Below are 21,034 nucleotides of genomic sequence, written 5' to 3' on the forward strand. Positions count from 1 at the left end.
AAGTGACGCAATTACGCGACGCCGGACAGACTCACGAGGCGATTGACGTCTCACAAATCGAACTCGTATAACTGTCTGTCACACGTTCTACCGTCACATCGTTACTTAATAAACAACATAAGATAAAAGAAGTAGCATCAAAGAGAAATTACCCGCACACATGGGGTGTTCGACAGTTTAACAGGGAGCGCGCAGCTCTTAAAGGGGCCACACCTTATTTACACTCTTACAGTCTGAAATAAAACAAGATGAGAAATTAAATATTCCCAGCACTTTCTATGATGTAGTATGCTTGCTTATCAAAGGAAGTAATAAGAAATGACTCTTACATTAGCCTAGTGACAACGGGATGTTGGGGGAATCACTTTTTTTTCTCTTTTTCATCAAACTGCAACTTTTTGCAAGTTCCCTCAATTTTTGCAAATTCCTGCAATTTCATCGCATAAAATTGCATAAATTTACGGTATGATGCTGGCAACCACAGCTGCCAGTAGTTTACCGCCTAATCCATCAATTTTTGCCCGCAACAATCACAAAAAAACTCCGCAAAATTTTTGGAAGGACTGAATACTATTATGGTAAATGTTATATATAAATCGCACATTTTTTCACAAATTTTTGGAAATTACCACCACAAAATCAGTCATTTTGATCGCAAAAATCACAAAAAAAAAATTGTGAAATCCTGGAGGGACTGGATTATAGTGTGATTTGGGTAATCGTCAGGGTTCTGTTTCCAGTTTGCACGAGACGAACGCTCTCCTGTTTTACGCGAGTTGTTTTGCAGTGTTCGGATGTCGGCACTTCGGTCTAGTCTGGTTGCATCTTGAGTCGTTTACTTATGCCTTGCAGTACCTAAAATCTGAAAGGTAACATTGCGATTAATCTTAACCTGATTTTAATTACAACAAAAAGGCATGGAAACACTTTAATGGCATGTATTTCACTTTGACTGTGCATTTCAGGGGTGCTGAAGAAACCGAGTTAATATTGACAATGTTGAATATAATGCGGTATATTGGTCAAAAATATTGGTCATCATCAGTGGTGGGCACTATGAGAATATTACCGGTAAAAATAACCTTGATTCTTAGCGAATAATCAGAATGGTGACCTCTTACTGAGATTAAGCCTTTATATTACTCTGATTATTGGAAATCATCACATTATTGGTGCTCTCAGCTTTTAAATGTTGTTTTATACCATAACTGATGGCCAAAACTATGTTTCCCATCCCCGGTTTACTCGTTCATTTAGCTTTATATATATATATATATATATATATATATATGAAGAGTTCAGATGCAAAAGCCTCTAAATGCCATTTGAAATTTTCTTCTAGAATGGTCATTTTTATCAAGCTTGTATATTTAAGTTCAGTAATTTCACTTAAATAACAATTAATAGGTAATCTTCATTGCCATTTAAGTGAGATCACTGAACTTAAATATACAAGCTTGATAAAAATGATCATTTTAGAAGAAAATTTCAAATGGCACTTAGAGGCTTTTGCATCTGAACTCTTCATATATATATATATATATATATATATATATATATCAAGTGATGGATGTAATCATTATGTTCTGGGGTATTTGAGGAAATAAGTGTCTACGTTTACCACCTTATTCCAAAGGCAGGCGTATTTATGTTATATTTCATATATGTTATAATCTTATTAAGTTACAGGTTTGTTTTATTATCATCCCTGGTCTCCAGACTGTGTGTCTGTGTATGCTTGATTAGTCACAGTGTGCAGGCATCACGCCTTTAGGTTTCATTGTTCATTCGATTGATGCGCAGGACTGGTATGCCTTTAGTGACTATAACCTAGCATTGCTATTAATTCAGATCAAGAATTAATATCACATGATTTTGTGATTTCATTAGTTCATTTTGGTATTTGATTTGTGTTTTCATTGCAGGTTTACAACCGAACTAACATCCTAAATTACGTCACTCATATCCAGCTGACAGGCTAGCATAGCGGTAGCATTCAGGCTACCTAGTTTGTAGATGATTTTGTAGTATTGTGCATGCGTGACTCGAGTTGTATCCGCTGTACTTGTCCTGAAACCCTTCCAGTGGGGAGTTTATTGAGTTATAGCAGGTAGCTTAGTTAAAGGCCTGGACACTCACATTGATGTCCTCTAGATCCAGGAAGTTGAGGATGATGCCGTTCCTCTTCCAGATGATGGGGGGCCTCAGGGTGCCCTGGATGGCACAGGACAGCACCGCGCTCAGGCCCACGGTCACTGTTGTGACGCTCAGACGCTTCTCGTCCGCTAGACTGAGCTGGACCACCTCTGCAACACACAACAACATCATAACCATCCACAGTGTCAAAAAATAAAAATATTTTCTTTCTTCACTTAGTTTGTCTTAAAGCAAATAATACTCCACATAGAAAAACTAAATAAAAGAAACAATTTTGTTTAAAAAGTATTTTGGCTTGACACCAGAACAAGCTTGTTGGTGTTGTGTCGGTGTTGTGTTTGCCTTGTGTCAGTGTCTGTGTTGGTGTTGTGTCGGTGTTGTGTCAGTGTCTGTGTTGTGTCTGTGTTGGTATTGTGTAGGTGTTGTGTCGGTGTAGTGTCGGTGTAGTGTTGGTGTTGTGTCTGTGTTGTGTCTGTGTTGTGTCTGTGTTGTGTCTGTGTTGGTATTGTGTAGGTGTTGTGTCGGTGTAGTGTTGGTGTTGTGTCAGTGTCTGTGTCGGTGTTGTGTCTGTGTTGTGTTAGTGTTGTGTCGGTGTTGTGTCAGTGTCTGTGTCGGTGTTGTGTCTGTGTTGTGTCAGTGTCTGTGTTGGTGTTGTGTCTGTGTTGTGTCGGTGTAGTGTCGGTGTTGTGTCTGTGTTGTGTCTGTGTTGTGTCGGTGTTGTGTCTGTGTTGTGTCTGTGTTGTGTCTGTGTTGTGTCTGTGTTGTGTCGGTGTTGTGTTGGTGTTGTGTTGGTGTTGTGTTGGAGTTGTGTCGGTGTTGTGTCAGTTTTGTGTTGGTGTTAGTGTTGGTGTTGTGTTGGTGTTGTGTTGGTGTTGTGTAGGTGTAGTGTTGGTGTTGTGTCTGTGTTGGTCGGTGTTGTGTCGGTGTTGTGTCGGGGTTGTGTTGGAGTTGTGTTGGTGTTGTGTCAGTTTTGTGTTGGTGTTAGTGTTGTGTCGGTGTAGTGTCGGTGTCTGTGTCTGTGTTGTGTAAGTGTCTGTGTCGGTGTTGTGTCTGTGTTGTGTCTGTGTTGTGTCAGTGTCTGTGTTGGTGTTGTGTCTGTGTTGTGTCGGTGTAGTGTCTGTGTTGTGTCTGTGTTGTGTCGGTGTTGTGTTGGTGTTGTGTTGGTGTTGTGTTGGAGTTGTGTCGGTGTTGTGTCAGTTTTGTGTTGGTGTTAGTGTTGGTGTTGTGTTGGTGTTGTGTTGGTGTTGTGTTGGTGTTGTGTAGGTGTAGTGTTGGTGTTGTGTCTGTGTTGGTCGGTGTTGTGTCGGTGTTGTGTCGGGGTTGTGTTGGAGTTGTGTTGGTGTTGTGTCAGTTTTGTGTTGGTGTTAGTGTTGTGTCGGTGTAGTGTCGGTGTCTGTGTCTGTGTTGTGTTGGTGTTGTGTCGGTGTTGTGTCAGTGTCTGTGTTGTGTCTGTGTTGTGTCTGTGTTGTGTCGGTGTTGTGTCGGTGTTGTGTTAGTGTTGGTGTTGTATCGGTGTTGTGTTGGTGTTGGTGTTGTGTCTGTGTTGTGTCTGTGTTGTGTCGGTGTTGTGTTAGTGTTAGTGTTGTGTCGGTGTAGTGTCGGTGTCTGTGTTGTGTTGGTGTTGTATCGGTGTTGTGTCAGTGTCTGTGTTGTGTCTGTGTTGTGTCTGTGTTGTGTCGGTGTTGTGTTAGTGTTGGTGTTGTGTCGGTGTTGTGTTAGTTTTGGTGTTGTGTCAGTGTCTGTGTTGTGTTGGTGTTGTGTCGCTGTTGTGTCAGTGTCTGTGTTGTGTTATGTTAGTGTTGTGTCTGTGTTGTGTCGGTGTTGTGTTAGTATTGGTGTTGTGTTGCTGTTGTGTCAGTGTCTGTGTTGTGTTAGTGTTGTGTTGGTGTTGTGTCGGTGTTGTGTTAGTGTTGTGTTGGTGTTGTGTCGGTGTTGTGTTAGTGTTGTGTTGGTGTTGTGTCGGTGTTGTGTCGGTGTTGTGTTAGTGTTGTGTTGGTGTTGTGTCGGTGTTGTGTTAGTGTTGTGTAGGTGTTGTGTTAGTATTGGTGTTGTGTCGCTGTTGAGTCAGTGTCTGTGTTGTGTCTGTGTTGTGTTGGTGTTGTGTTGGTGTTGTGTCGGTGTTGTGTTAGTGTTGTGTAGGTGTTGTGTTAGTATTGGTGTTGTGTCGCTGTTGAGTCAGTGTCTGTGTTGTGTCGGTGTTGTGTTAGTGTTGTGTTAGTGTTGTGTCGGTGTTGTGTCTGTGTTGTGTCTGTGTTGTGTCGGTGTTGTGTTGGTGTTGTGTTATTGTTGTGTCGGTGTTGTGTCGGTGTTGTGTCTGTGTTGTGTCGGTGTTGTGTTGGTGTTGTGTCTGTGTTGTGTCGGTGTTGTGTCGGTGTTGTGTTAGTGTTGTGTTATTGTTGTGTTAGTGTTGTGTCGGTGTTGTGTTGGTGTTGTGTTAGTGTTGTGTTGGTGTTGTGTTATTGTTGTGTTAGTGTTGTGTTAGGTGTGCTGACAGCAGTGTAAACATCTGCATGCTGGTGTCCGTCTGCGTTCTGCTCTCTGGAGCGCGCTCTTTTGAGGGATCTCCTGACAGTTGCAGGTTGCTTTAATGCCTTCAGATGAGAAGAGGTCATTTGTGCGATGTGAAGCAGAGCACTGTGGAGCTGAACACATCGATTTGCTCTGGTTAGAGGGAACACCTGCCAGTCAAACCTGAGCGCGAGAGGAACGTCCCAAACACGCTTTACACACGTCACGTCCTCCACTGAAGCTAATGCAGCATTCGCCTCACAGACCACTGCACTGACTCAGCAACAACTAATGCTCTTCTGCATCACTGAAAACTGGCCAATGCATTTTTATATGGTTCTCTAGAAAACAATATCCCTGTCTTCATTTATAGAACATAAGGCCGGTTTCACAGACGAGGCTTAAGATATGCTATAGGCAAGCTTGTTCCTGCCACAGAATAAAAAATAAAAGGGTAAGATCTCACAATTTACATCTTGTAATTCTGACTTTTCTGAGTTGCATGATATAAAGTCGCAATTGCGAGATATAAAGTCAAATTACCTGTGAAATCAGTTTCAAGTAAACTGTGCTGCGGATATTCTGTATCATAACAACGAAATCTCAACGGAAAAAACGCTGCGCTGCCAAAACACTCTTAAGCGTCTTCAGCAGAGCGTCTAGTGTTTTCAGCAGGCTATAAACACTTTGGTGGACACTCGGCCTAAGAATAGCATGTCGTCAGAGGAAGTTTTACAAAAGAAAAGACAACTGCGCACAAGTTCTTCTCAGCCCTCAAACCCCATAAACCCCCAAACAGCTTTACAGAAAATACAAAACCTAGCGTCTCCCTTTCATGATTCAGCAGATGCTTCTCGCTTTACTTCTCATTTTTAGCCTCCAGCAACAAAATAACTCTCCATTTCCCAGGAACCATGTTGAGTTTTTTCCCAACAGAAGAGGCCCGGTTTAAGATTGTTTACCACAGTCTTTCTCTCTGTCTCTCTCCCACACACACACACACACACACACACACGACTCCCGCTGGATAAGGTTGACATGACACTATCTCTGCAATGATTCTTTGTGTTCCTCTCGCTCCAAAATAGGTCCTCCTCACAAATTATCGACTTTCTTGGGATTTTCAAAGTATCGATCCATCAGAGCTGTGTGTTATTGCAAAGGCAAGGCTGCTCGTTTCCCACAGAAATGAAGGATTCCTGCAGAGTTTGTTTTTTTAGATGAACGCTGAACACAAGTCAGAGAGGAAACAGCCTGAGTGTCTTTATACACATACAACATCATAGCAGAAGAAAAATCTACAGTGAGATAAAGTCCCTGTTTTCACGACCTAAGCTCATGGTCTAAAGCGCATGGCTCGAGTGCACTTAGAGCACGTCCGGATCCACTTCTGCTAGTTTATCAGCCGGACAAATGGTCGGCACTCCCGGTGCATAGTCTAAAACCAATATATAGTTGAGGAAACCAATGTATCTAAACCAATATATAGTTGAGGAAACCAATGTATCTAAACCAATATATAGTTGAGGAAACCAATGTATCTAAACCAATATATAGTTGAGGAAACCAATGTATCTAAACCAATATATAGTTGAGGAAACCAATGTATCTAAAACCAATATATAGTAGAGGAAACCAAAAACCAGTATATAGTTGAGGAAACCAATGTATCTAAAACCAATATATAGTTGAGGAAACCAATGTATCTAAAACCAATATATAGTTGAGGAAACCAATGTCTCTAAACCAATGTATAGTAGAGGGAACCAATGTATCTAAACCAATGCATAGTTGAGGAAACCAATGTATCTAAACCAATATATAGTTGAGGAAACCAATGTATCTAAAACCAATGTATAGTTGAGGAAACCAATGTATCTAAACCAGTATATAGTTGAGGAAACCAATGTATCTAAAACCAATATATAGTTGAGGAAACCAATGTATCTAAAACCAGTATATAGTTGAGGAAACCAATGTATCTAAAACCAATATATAGTTGAGGAAACCAATGTATCTAAACCAATATATTGTTGAGGAAACCAATGTATCTAAACCAATATATAGTTGAGGAAACCAATGTATCTAAACCAATATATAGTTGAGGAAACCAATGTATCTAAACCAATATATAGTTGAGGAAACCAATGTATCTAAAACCAATATATAGTTGAGGAAACCAATGTATCTAAAACCAATATATAGTTGAGGAAACCAATGTCTCTAAACCAATGTATAGTAGAGGGAACCAATGTATCTAAACCAATGCATAGTTGAGGAAACCAATGTATCTAAACCAATATATAGTTGAGGAAACCAATGTATCTAAAACCAATGTATAGTTGAGGAAACCAATGTATCTAAACCAGTATATAGTTGAGGAAACCAATGTATCTAAAACCAATATATAGTTGAGGAAACCAATGTATCTAAAACCAGTATATAGTTGAGGAAACCAATGTATCTAAAACCAATATATAGTAGAGGGAACCAATGTATCTAAACCAATATATAGTTGAGGAAACCAATGTATCTAAAACCAATATATAGTTGAGGAAACCAATGTATCTAAAACCAATATATAGTTGAGGAAACCAATGTATCTAAAACCAATATATAGTTGAGGAAACCTATGTATCTAAAACCAATATATAGTTGAGGAAACCAATGTATCTAAAACCAATATATAGTTTAGGAAACCAATGTATCTAAAACCAATATATAGTTGAGGAAACCAATGTATCTAAAACCAATATATAGTTGAGGAAACCAATTTATCTAAAACCAATATATAGTTGAGGAAACCAATGTATCTAAACCAATATATAGGAGAGGAAACCAAAGTATCTAAAACCAATATATAGTAGAGGGAACCAATGTATCAAAACCAATATATAGTTGAGGAAACCAATGTATCTAAAACCAATATATAGTTGAGGAAACCAAATATATCTAAACCAATATATAGGAAAGGAAACCAATGTATCTAAACCAATATATAGTTGAGGAAACCAATGTATCTAAACCAATATATAGTTGAGGAAACCAATGTATCTAAACCAATGTATAGTTGAGGAAACCAATGTATCTAAACCAATATATAGTTGAGGAAACCAATGTATCTAAACCAGTATATAGATGAGGAAACCAATGTATCTAAACCAGTATATAGATGAGGAAACCAATGTATCTAAAACCAATATATAGTTGAGGAAACCAAATATATCTAAACCAATATATAGGAAAGGAAACCAATGTATCTAAACCAATATATAGTTGAGGAAACCAATATATCTAAACCAATATATAGTTGAGGAAACCAATGTATCTAAACCAATATATAGATGAGGAAACCAATGTATCTAAACCAGTATATAGATGAGGAAACCAATGTATCTAAACCAGTATATAGATGAGGAAACCAATGTATCTAAACCAATATATAGTTGAGGAAACCAATGTATCTAAAACCAATATATAGTTGAGGAAACCAATGTATCTAAACCAATATATAGGAGAGGAAACCAATGTATCTAAAACCAATATATAGTAGAGGGAACCAATGTATCTAAACCAATATATAGTTGAGGAAACCAATGTATCTAAAACCAATATATAGTTGAGGAAACCAAATATATCTAAACCAATATATAGGAAAGGAAACCAATGTATCTAAACCAATATATAGTTGAGGAAACCAATGTATCTAAACCAATATATAGTTGAGGAAACCAATGTATCTAAACCAATATATAGTTGAGGAAACCAATGTATCTAAACCAATGTATAGTTGAGGAAACCAATGTATCTAAACCAATATATAGTTGAGGAAACCAATGTATCTAAACCAGTATATAGATGAGGAAACCAATGTATCTAAACCAATGTATAGTTGAGGAAACCAATGTATCTAAACCAGTATATAGATGAGGAAACCAATGTATCTAAAACCAATATATAGTTGAGGAAACCAAATATATCTAAACCAATATATAGGAAAGGAAACCAATGTATCTAAACCAATATATAGTTGAGGAAACCAATGTATCTAAACCAATATATAGTTGAGGAAACCAATATATCTAAACCAATATATAGTTGAGGAAACCAATGTATCTAAACCAATATATAGTTGAGGAAACCAATGTATCTAAACCAGTATATAGATGAGGAAACCAATGTATCTAAACCAATGTATAGTAGAGGGAACCAATGTATCTAAACCAATATATAGGAGAGGAAACCAATGTATCTAAAACCAATATATAGTAGAGGGAACCAATGTATCTAAACCAATATATAGTTGAGGAAACCAATGTATCTAAACCAATATATAGGAGAGGAAACCAATGTATCTAAAACCAATATATAGTAGAGGGAACCAATGTATCTAAACCAATATATAGTTGAGGAAACCAATGTATCTAAAACCAATATATAGTTGAGGAAACCAAATATATCTAAACCAATATATAGGAAAGGAAACCAATGTATCTAAACCAATATATAGTTGAGGAAACCAATGTATCTAAACCAATATATAGTTGAGGAAACCAATGTATCTAAACCAATATATAGGAAAGGAAACCAATGTATCTAAACCAATATATAGTTGAGGAAACCAATATATCTAAACCAATATATAGTTGAGGAAACCAATGTATCTAAACCAATGTATAGTTGAGGAAACCAATGTATCTAAACCAATATATAGTTGAGGAAACCAATGTATCTAAACCAGTATATAGATGAGGAAACCAATGTATCTAAACCAATGTATAGTTGAGGAAACCAATGTATCTAAACCAGTATATAGTTGAGGAAACCAATGTATCTAAACCAATATATAGTTGAGGAAACCAATGTATCTAAACCAATATATAGTTGAGGAAACCAATGTATCTAAACCAATATATAGTTGAGGAAACCAATGTATCTAAAACCAATATATAGTAGAGGGAACCAATGTATCTAAACCAATATATAGTTGAGGAAACCAATGTATCTAAACCAATATATAGATGAGGAAACCAATGTATCTAAACCAATGTATAGTAGAGGGAACCAATGTATCTAAACCAATATATAGTTGAGGAAACCAATGTATCTAAACCAATATATAGTTGAGGAAACCAATGTATCTAAACCAGTATATAGATGAGGAAACCAATGTATCTAAACCAATGTATAGTAGAGGGAACCAATGTATCTAAACCAATATATAGTTGAGGAAACCAATGTATCTAAACCAATGTATAGTTGAGGAAACCAATGTATCTAAACCAATATATAGTTGAGGAAACCAATGTATCTAAACCAGTATATAGATGAGGAAACCAATGTATCTAAACCAATATATAGTTGAGGAAACCAATGTATCTAAACCAATATATAGTTGAGGAAACCAATATATCTAAACCAATATATAGTTGAGGAAACCAATGTATCTAAACCAATATATAGATGAGGAAACCAATGTATCTAAACCAATGTATAGTAGAGGGAACCAATGTATCTAAACCAATATATAGTTGAGGAAACCAATGTATCTAAACCAGTATATAGATGAGGAAACCAATGTATCTAAACCAATGTATAGTTGAGGAAACCAATGTATCTAAACCAATGTATAGTTGAGGAAACCAATGTATTTAAACCAATATATAGTTCAGGAAACCAATATCTAAATCAATATAGTTGTGGAAACCAATGCAAATTTGAGGAGCCCAATGTTTACTTGAACAAACCAGTGTATAAAGGAGCAAACCCATGTACACTTGATCGGACCGATGTATCTAAACCAATATACTGTATATGTCTGATTATTATACTATTGAATTATAAACCAATGCGTTTGTCATCAAACCATACATTCAACCACTAGACCAATCCATATTCACACAACACACATGTATTATTTCCTGAACGGCTTCCAATAGTTAAGATATTACTAGTCTCACATTTATAGAGTGTTTATATGAGGTCTCATGAGACACACGAGAGCTGTCAGATCTCTCGCACTCACACGGATTTATTAAAGGCTTTCAGTTTCTGTGCCTGAAATAAGATTAAAAAAATATCACACCAACTCCCCCATAAAGCACAACACCTGCTGGCTGCAAACACTACTAAAGAGTGCAAACAGCATAAGTGCAGCACTGCTAACACACACACACACACACACACCCGCCTGCGCAGAACAACTTCTGTCACACTGAACTGCTCTTATTTCTTTATATAGTTGTGTAGATTTAAACATACGTTCATGCCTCTGAGGAAATATGAACATATGAAACATGCTGAGATTTGTGGTGTACAAACACACACTCATACACTCGCATACACACACACACAGACACACACATATTTTAAACTTGATAACATGACTTGATTTACTTGGTTGTGGTTGGTCACTTCATCACTGGCCAGTCAAAAATCTTTGCATGCTGAGGCTAAACTGTTCATTTATAATCACCAGTATCATTCATCCCATGCTAATCGTGTCTCTGTTATTAATCAAATCTGAACAGCTAACTGCAGTCCTGCAGATGCCTCAGAAGTCTCTGGGAGTGTAAAAAAAAAAAAGGAAATTGGTAGTTTATCTCTCAGAAATCTGAAATTGCTAGTTTGTATCTCACAATTTTATACTGAAAAAAGGAGACCAATTCTAACTTTATTCACAGAATTGTAACTTTATTTCTTATAATTGTGATATAAAGTCACAGTTCTGTGAAATAAACTAGCAAATGTAAAACAAAATCAGCTCATAATTCTAACATTTTTTCGTTCTTAGAACATTTTTTCTGTTCTTTCTTAGAACTGTAATGAGAAAAAAGTCAGCTCACAATTTATAACTCACAATTGACTTTATAACACACAATGGCAATGCAATTTGCGAGTATATATGTTTTTCTTTAAGACATAAACTGACTTTATATCTCGCAATTGCATGTTTATATCCACACAGTGGCGGCATTAAGCATCTGGGGGCCCGTTTCAATAACTAATATGGGGCCTTGCCCACATAAAACATAAACTTAATAGAGCAGAAAAAGCAAGGGTTCCTGTTGGTTTGCATCAATGGTGTATTATTTTATTAAGTGCACTTTAGCTTCATGAACAGGCAGCTCAACATAGAAATAATCCAACCTTATTTGATTAAAACAATATATAACTACACTCACCTATAGGATTATTAGGAACACCTGTTCAATTGCTCATTAATGCAATTATCTAATCAACCAATCACATGGCAGTTGCTTCAATGCATTTAGGGGTGTGGTCCTGGTCAAGACAATCTCCTGAACTCCAAACTGAATGTCAGAATGGGAAAGAAAGGAGATTTAAGCGATTTCGAGCGTGGCATGGTTGTTGGTGTCTGAGTATTTCACAATCTGCTCAGTTACTGGGATTTTCACACACAACCATTTCTAGGGTTTACAAAGAATGGAGTGAAAAGGGAAAAACATCCAGTGTGCGGCAGTCCTACGGGCGAAAATGCCTTGTTGATGCGAGAGGTCAGAGGAGAATGGGCCGACTGATTCAAGCTGATAGAAGAGCAACTTTGACTGAAATAACCACTCGTTACAACCGAGGTATGCAGCAAAGACACAACACACACAACCTTGAGGCGGATGGGCTACAACAGCAGAAGACCCCACCGGGTCCCACTCATCTCCACTACAAATAGGAGAAAGAGGCCACAATTTGCAAGAGCTCACCAAAACTGGACAGTTGAAGACTGGAAAATGTTGCCTGGTCTGATGAGTCTCGATTTCTGTCAGAATTTGGCGTAAACAGAATGAGAACATGGACCCATCATGCCTTGTTCCCACTGTGCAGGCTGGTGGTGGTGGTGTCATGGTGTGGGGGATGTTTTAATGGCACACTTTAGGCCCCTTAGTGCCAATTGGGCATCGTTTAAACGCCACGGCCTACCTGAGCATTGTTTCTGACCATGTCCATCCCTTTATGGCCACCATGTCCCCATCCTCTGATGGCTACTTCCAGCAGGATAATGCACCATGTCTCAAAGCTGGAATCATTTCAGATTGGTTTCTTGAACATGTCAATGAGTTGACTGTACCAAAATGGCCGCCACAGTCACCAGATCTCAACCCAATAGAGCATCTTTGGGATGTGGTGGAACGGGAGCTTCATCCCACAAATCTCCATCAACTGCAAGATGCGATCCTATCAATATGAGCCAACATTTCTAAAGAATGCTTTCAGCACCTTGTTGAATCAATGCCACGGAGAATTAATGCGAAAGAGTGTCAAACACAGTATTAGTGTGTGTTCCTAATAATCCTTTAGGTGAGTGTATACAGCGTATAAGCCTCGTCCTTTAAAGCAGGATAAGTTCACAGTTATATTTTCAGCTGTCTGGGATGACTTAAAAAAAACAGCTCAAACATCCCCTCAACTTGAGTGAGAGCGACCCGGACGATCAGCGAATGCTGAGATATTCAGCTCAATAAAATGATCCTGCCAGAAGAATTGCGTGATGTCTTGATCATGGCCTGTATCATCTCAGTGAGCTTCATGAGGGGTTACACATGCGCTATAAGGTGAATTTAATGTTTTCCAATGTCTGAGAAACCGTATCCGTATTAATGCAGCATCTTCTCTCTGTGGATGTGCTGACCAGCAGAAGGAGATCCTCACGAGGACGAAGCTCTGAGATTCTGGAGGAGAATATCACATTGGTGATTAAACACTCACGGGTGTAAAGACGAGCACACGCAAGGAATGCTGACACTTCTCCCACCATCTCGCCCAGAAGGGCCAACTCAATTATCAAGCGAATTCATTTTCATTCTATGAAATAAAAATGACATGACACTAGCAACACTAGCGAGTGTGTTCTTGGAGACTGCATTTAAAAAAAAAGAAAAAACATGAATATAAATGTCTTAAGCTGGATGCCCTGAAATGCTTTTTATCCTTTTTTCCCTTCCCTAATCCCTCTCTTCTCATAGACGAGTGCAGCAGGTGAAGACTGATAAGAAAACTGTTGCTCCTCGTCCTCCTACAACATGCCTCCGAGACACAGAAAACTGACTGAAGAACGATGGCACTCATAACAGCGATCCCACGCTCACTGAAAACATGGAGATTTTTAAACTGTTGTTGTCCAGGCCCGGAAAAGTGGAAAACGAATATACATTAGTCAAACTATAGTGTGCATATACACTACATACAGTCCATGGACTTTGTTCCAATTTATTCCAATCAACCAATCAGGGGTCGTGCTTCACTATCACGGTACGCCATCGTTGAAGGATCCACTAGCTCGTCACGACTGATTCCCCAAACCATTTTGTCGCCAATTGTCGCCGTTGGTTAATGACGTCATGCAGGTGTTGGAGTGATAACTACTGTTAATGAATCTGGTTGAGATTAATGCGAGATTAACACACTCCGTCGCTCACACACACCTCTGAGATGCTGTTTGCGAATGTTCGTTAGAACGATGGTTTCGGGAAAGACTCGTTGAACTGATGATAACGATGGAACTAGCGACCAAAGTTGGCGAACGATGCTCTTGCAAAACACACTCTTTTTAAAATTAGTATTGTTGCGTTCAGGACTCAACAAACTATATATTCATCAGGCTAATGTGGCATTAACATCTGCTCTGTTCTATAGGTCTATCAGATGGGCAGATGTTCACGCACAGATGCCACAACCAATAAAACGTCTTGACCAAGAAATTGTGGCAATATTTGGATAAAAGCTTCTGAAAAATGACTAGACTCTTCAGGTGAACAGTATTTATCAATACCAACACCTTTCCTCTGATCACTGTTGGGACACTTATTTCCCGGAAGTTGAACTTTACCAAAACATTTCCCACGATATAAGTCATTTTCAACCACAGTGAAGAACGGCTACACATTACTGCCTGAACTCAGAGATGCTACTCTCAATAAAAGTGTAAATGTTTAACTCACATCAGACTCTTATTATTCACTGAAGACAACTGATCGTATCTTCATTGATGTCTTATGAGAATTGTTTACTTTGCTTACAACAACAAACCCAAATATTATCTAAATCTCTTGAATTATCCAATCATTTCAGACTTTTCACCTCCGATTTCACATTTAAATCTCTTACTGTAACAAAACCGACTGATATTTTTCAATCCGTTAATTGTAAAATATAACATAACTAGAAATACATCCGCATATCATCATTATATGAAATCTTATCGCCCACTAAAACTGGCTCTATGGTAAGGCATCAAGTCAGTCAGTCATATTTATTTATAGATCACATTTCATAGACATATACACTAGACCTCACCTTGGGGTTCTAAGCATGCGTCAAAACCGCCGCCATCTTGAAACAGGGGTCTTGTTATAGGAAGTAGCTAGGTAACGCTGCTATCTCTGCCTTTACTTCGAATTCATTGATGGTGGCGGACTTTTGTGCAGCGTATGATGTTCACGGATGAAATTTGAATGAATGTTTTTTTTTTTTTTTAAATAAAAAAAATTATTTCTGGAATCAATGATAAATACATGTCTGACCGTTGGAACAAACCAAAAAAAACAAACAAGAAAAATCGCATTCATGATGATTTATGGTGATTTATTTCCGTTAGACCTGTGTCTACTACATTGACGCTGATGCATTAAAGTGGAGGGGCTCCCCTGTTCAAGATGGCGGCTCTATTGACGCATTCGTTCCAATGAACTGCCGTATCCAAGGTGAGGTCTAGTGTATATGTCTATGATCACATTTCAGAACTACAGCTGTTGGCCAAAGTGAGGTACACAGTCTATTTGTATTTTGCACAGCATTTTGCATCAAGGCATTATAGACATAACAGTTTAACTTTCTGTAAAGCTTCTTTAAATCAATGTGTATTGTGAGAGTTATAGAAATACACTTGACTTGATGCCCTGCAACAGCTCACACATCCACCGTTTCCAATAGCAGAGTGGGCCGATTACAGTCTCCATATTCCATTATCTTTCCAAACGAATGAAAACAGACTCCGGGTAAATTACCATTGATTATTTTATTATAAACACTCTTGGTCTGACAGTAAGCAGAAATGATGTTTACCGGCACAAAATGCTTAAACGAGCCAGCGTTGAATGACCATGAACTGATTCTTTCATTTCCTGCTCTAATAAACTGCTCTCGCTGCAATAAAGACTTTCATTACCAACCAAATAAAAAATATGAGTGTGTTCAATGCTCAAACACAACAAAAACATATACTTTGTAATGAATTGGACACTTATCTCATTGTGTGCTGTATTCACAGTTTATTGTAATACTTGTTTTCAATGCATCCGGCTTAAATTGCCATTTTTACTCCTCTACTTTAACAATACATTCTGGGCTCTATCTTGCAGACGGCGCAAATGACTTTATACACTGACGCATGTATCATTCGAATTTTGCACATGTGCAAAGTGGGCTTTTCCCTATATTTTGCAGTTCCAGAAAACAATTGCGCCACATCAGCAATGGTGGGGGGGGGGGGGGGGGATGGGGTCTATGCAAATAGGGTGGAGTCTGTCAGCAGTGGTGGGGCGGGTCTATGCAAAAAGGGTGGAGTCTGTTAGCAGAAGTAGGCGGAGTATATGCTAATAGGGCGGAGTCTTCTACAGTGGTGGGCGGGGCCTATGCTAAAGGCGGAGTGTGTAAGCAGTGACGGGACGGGTCTATGAAAAAAGGGCGGAGTCTGTAAAATCCACCAACAGAAATAGGCTGATTATATGCTAATAGGGTGGAGTCCGTCAGCAGTGGTGGGCGGGGTCTATGCAAAAAGGGCGGAGTCAGTCAGCAGAAACCAATACATAGTTGAGGAAACCAATGTCTCTAAACCAGTAAATAGTTGAGGAAACCAATGTATCTAAACCAGTATATAGTTGAGGAAAACTATGTATCTAAACCAATATATAGTTGAGGAAAACTATGTATCTAAACCAGTAAATAGTTGAGGAAACCAATGTATCTAAACCAGTATATAGTTGAGGAAACCAATGTATCTAAACCAATATATAGTTGAGGAAAACTATGTATCTAAACCAATAAACAGTTGAGGAAACAAATGTATCTAAACCAGTATATAGTTGAGGAAACCAATGTCTCTAAACCAGTAAATAGTTGAGGAAACCAATGTATCTAAACCAGTATATAGTTGAGGAAAACTATGTATCTAAACCAATATATAGTTGAGGAAAACTATGTATCTAAACCAGTAAATAGTTGAGGAAACCAATGTATCTAAACCAGTATATAGTTGAGGAAACCAATGTATCTAAACCAATATATAGTTGAGGAAACCAATGTATCTAAACCAGTATATAGTTGAGGAAACCAATGTATCTAAACCAATATATAGTTGAGGAAACCAATGTATCTAAACCAGTATATAGTTGAGGAAACCAATGTATCTAAACCAATATATAGTTGAGGAAACCAATGTATCTAAACCAGTATATAGTTGAGGAAACCAATGTATCTAAACCAATATATAGTTGAGGAAACCAATGTATCTAAACCAGTATATAGTTGAGGAAACCAATGTATCTAAACCAATATATAGTTGAGGAAACCAATGTATCTAAACCAATATATAGTTGAGGAAACCAATGTATCTAAACCAGTATATAGTTGAGGAAACCAATGTATCTAAACCAATATATAGTTGAGGAAAACTATGTATCTAAACCAATATATAGTTGAGGAAAACTATGTATCTAAACCAGTAAATAGTTGAGGAAACCAATGTATCTAAACCAGTATATAGTTGAGGAAACCAATGTATCTAAACCAATATATAGTTGAGGAAACCAATGTATCTAAACCAATATATAGTTGAGGAAACAAATGTATCTAAACCAATGCTAACAGGGTGGAGTCCGTCAGCAGTGGTGGGTGGGGTCTGTGCAAAAAGGGTGGATTCAGTCACCAGTAGTGGGCGGGGCCTAATCATATGTGACTTCACAAACGCAATAATCAGCAAACAGCTTCTTTTGAGACACTGCTTATGATTTATGGGGATTAAAAAAGAGGAGTTGGTGGATTTTAAGCATTATAGGGTGGTTGTGTCCCCTTTAAGCAGTATTTTTATTTTTTTTTCCTCACGAGTTTTTTTTAGAATTATTAAATGACTTCCCCATGAGCCTTTAACACAGAACATCACACACATTAGCAGCAGCGTGTCAGGGATCAGCAGGGTCGTCTCAGGTATCATGTTGTGTCAGGCTCGCGTGGCAGATGTCATCACTCATGATACCCGACAGCAGTCAGGTGACTCGTACAGATGTTTATGAACACACTAATGCGATTGCTCAGGGATCGCTTCTGTGCGTCCTGAACAACGGTATTTAGACCAAGCACATTAAGGGTCTGAACGCAGCAGATTGCACTGGGGAAACAGACACGATAGATTAGAGATCATGGTTTAACAGCAGCCCACCGCATTCTCCTGCACAGGCACTAACAGAAAACCAGCTATGTGTTTTCCACAGTTAATCAGTTTTTGAAAAGCGCAATATCAAGAGAAAAGGTCAATCTAACCTTGCTCTAGGAGTTTCCTCTTCTCTGATCAAATATAAGGTCTAAAAACCATTTTGTTGCAATATGACAGCAGAAATCCCTTCCTCCGCCCGGCTTAGAGCGGGTCTCAGACGTAATGACAGAGCTGGATACACTCAAATGCAGGAGATTGCTTTTTGTTGCTTCTAGACCAAACACTGCGTTAATCGATACAATTCCAGATCCGCTGCATGAAGCGTAAACAATTAGCAGTGACGCCTGTCATGTGTAAAATTAACAGGGAAAACCACATCAAACTCTCGTTTCAATACGTACAGTGTGCTCCATCCATTAATGACCATAAAAAGCTAAATTTGATTTTTTTTTTCCATTTTTCTGATGACGAGAGAACGCTAAAAAGTTTAGGATTTTGAAAAATTAAATTCCTAGACCTAGAAATATTATAATGTAACATGAGGCTGGTCATATAGATAATCAGGTTTACAGTAGTTCCAGTGCTACTGTAAATCGGAAACGAGAAATTCATGTTTTCCTCAGTTTGTTGCGGAGTTACTGTGTTTCGGGGTCCCGAAAAGGGTTTTTGAAAGCGATATTGTTATTGTCTCTGGGTAAACTACAAACATGTGAATGCCGCCATCTGTATGTGTGTTATGTGTTCTGTCTATAGCGTTTCTTTACAAAATGATATCGCCATCTACTGGCCTGGCAGCAGAATACAGCGCTTATTGTCGTTTTCGTGGATTCGTGCGAACGGGGATCGTTTTACAATGTTGTCGTCTGTACAAGAAAAACACAAAGGAATACGTTTTCTGTTTGTAGTACATTGTTGTCATGTAAACACTAGGGTTGGGTATCGAGAATCGAGTATCGATTGGAACCGAGACTAACTTTTCGTTTTTCCCGGAATCGTTCAAAAGTTAAAATTTCGATTCCTATAGTTTCACATTCGATTCACAGTCCACCGATTGGAAGAAGAAACCGCTGAACAACACCAACGAAGAAGCGTCTACCGGAAGTGTTGGCATAACCGCGCGAGTCGAACATTAGTAGCTTACGTCGGCGATCCAAAGTGTGGCTTCACTTTTCTAAAAATAACGAAATCTCGACAAAATGCAAAATTTGTGACAAAAGGAGTATTTTTACAGAAGGAGTATTTCCTTCAGAAAGGCCGTTGGTTAGCAAGGTTAGCTAAACTTTTTTGACCCTGCCTCTTAAAAGAATCGGAATCGAGAATCGTTAGGAACCGGAATCGAAACAAGGAATCGGAATCGGAATCAGAATCGTTCAAATTCAAACGATACCCAACCCTAGTAAACACACCCAAAAAGTTCACAAAACAGAGCAATACACCAATACACGTACTTGGGGGGAAAGAAAACACCATCAACAATGGTGCCGAGTGAAAATACCATTATAATACAGAATGCCATTTATTCTTGTGATCAAAGCTGAATTTTAAACTGTGATATATTTTGTTTTTCAGGATTCTTTGATGTTCAAAAGAACAGCATTTATTTAAAATATAATATTTTGAAGGATTCAATGCGTTCCAGATGTGGGTCGGATCTGGGCCGACACTAATGTTGCTGTGTGGGTTTAAATGTCTTTACTGTCACTTTTGATCAATTTAATGTCTCCTTGATGGATGAGAGTTTTAAACTCTTTGCATTGTAAATGCATTGCATGAAATTACTATTTAAAATGTTAATAGATGATACTTAAAGACATGTGATAATAAAAATAAAAAAGTGGGTCTGGAGTCCACTCTACGTCTTAAAATTGCATGTTCTTTGAACAGTACAGTATGGTAAAATACAGTTTATACAGAGAGTTACAGCATTTCTCATATAGTAAAATGTCTGACCTCAGCTGTTTAATGACTATAATAACAGATAACATGACCACACCGCTCAATGCAATAATCATAGAATTTTGGTTTAAAATAAAAGTGCTATCAAATTTGAAAATATCTTATATTTTGCTAGAAGCCAGTCAAATTAGACAGCTTGCTCTATTCCTAAAAGCAAACATTCAAAGACAGTAGGAGAAAACACTGCAGCGCAATTATGAAGAGGAATTAGATGATACTGAAATGTGGAGCTAACTGATTCGATATTGTGGAAATATGATTTGCGTCACACAGTCAAAACAATGTGGAGATTTATGAGCAGTGGTGTGGAGGAGGGTGATGTGACGGCAGTCAAAGTGATGTTGACGTCTCACCACACTCGTGTCAAACTCAATCAGAAGTGCTGACAAGCTATTATAAACCTGTTGGCAGTTTGCATTAGATTCACAGCTATAATGGGATAATGAGCGGCCCGGGGTTTTCACTTAATTACATGTCAGCAAGGATGCATTGTGTGATAGCTGCTAACCTCAAGACATATATGACGATCTTTCACACAAACTTGACACGCATCACAGACAATACTCTTTTAGTGTATTTGGACAAACGTCCTGCTTCAGTGTGTTTCTAATGTCAAATCTGCACTGATTTTATCAAGTAAACATGAGAATAACTTTGATGTTGTTAGTCATATTTCAGCATGAACCCGTATTGGACTGAACTAACTCAGGTTTACTTGATTATCCAGACATTATTTATTTTTTTGAACAATCATGATTATCATGCTTTGTCCTCTCAATCATTGCATTAAAATTACAGAGCTTTGATCATAAAACTAAGCATTTAAATATCATCTTACTAAGACATTTTTGGCAGATATCGATATTTATATGTATTTTATGGCAGTATCTGCTAAATATCTCATAGATTTACATCACATGCATCAGCATTTGATCTCAACTTTTGTCCATATTCATATCAGCATCTGCA

General features: G+C 38.1%; 1 protein-coding gene across 3 annotated transcripts in view; it reads right to left on the bottom strand.

The window, feature by feature from the left end:
• Nucleotides 1–21,034, bottom strand: part of fstl4 (follistatin like 4) — a 226,393-nt gene that overhangs the window by 39,110 nt on the left and 166,249 nt on the right. For all 3 annotated transcript variants that reach the window (XM_089124041.1, XM_089124040.1, XM_089124042.1), the window contains exon 7: nt 2,140–2,306. In XM_089124041.1, the coding sequence (XP_088980167.1) occupies nt 2,140–2,306 (167 nt within the window). The remainder of the gene's footprint in view (nt 1–2,139; nt 2,307–21,034) is intronic.

This window comes from Pimephales promelas, chromosome 19 (genome assembly GCF_988280905.1).
Source record: "Pimephales promelas chromosome 19, fPimPro1.hap1.1, whole genome shotgun sequence".
In the NCBI taxonomy this organism is placed as follows: domain Eukaryota; kingdom Metazoa; phylum Chordata; class Actinopteri; order Cypriniformes; family Leuciscidae; genus Pimephales; species Pimephales promelas.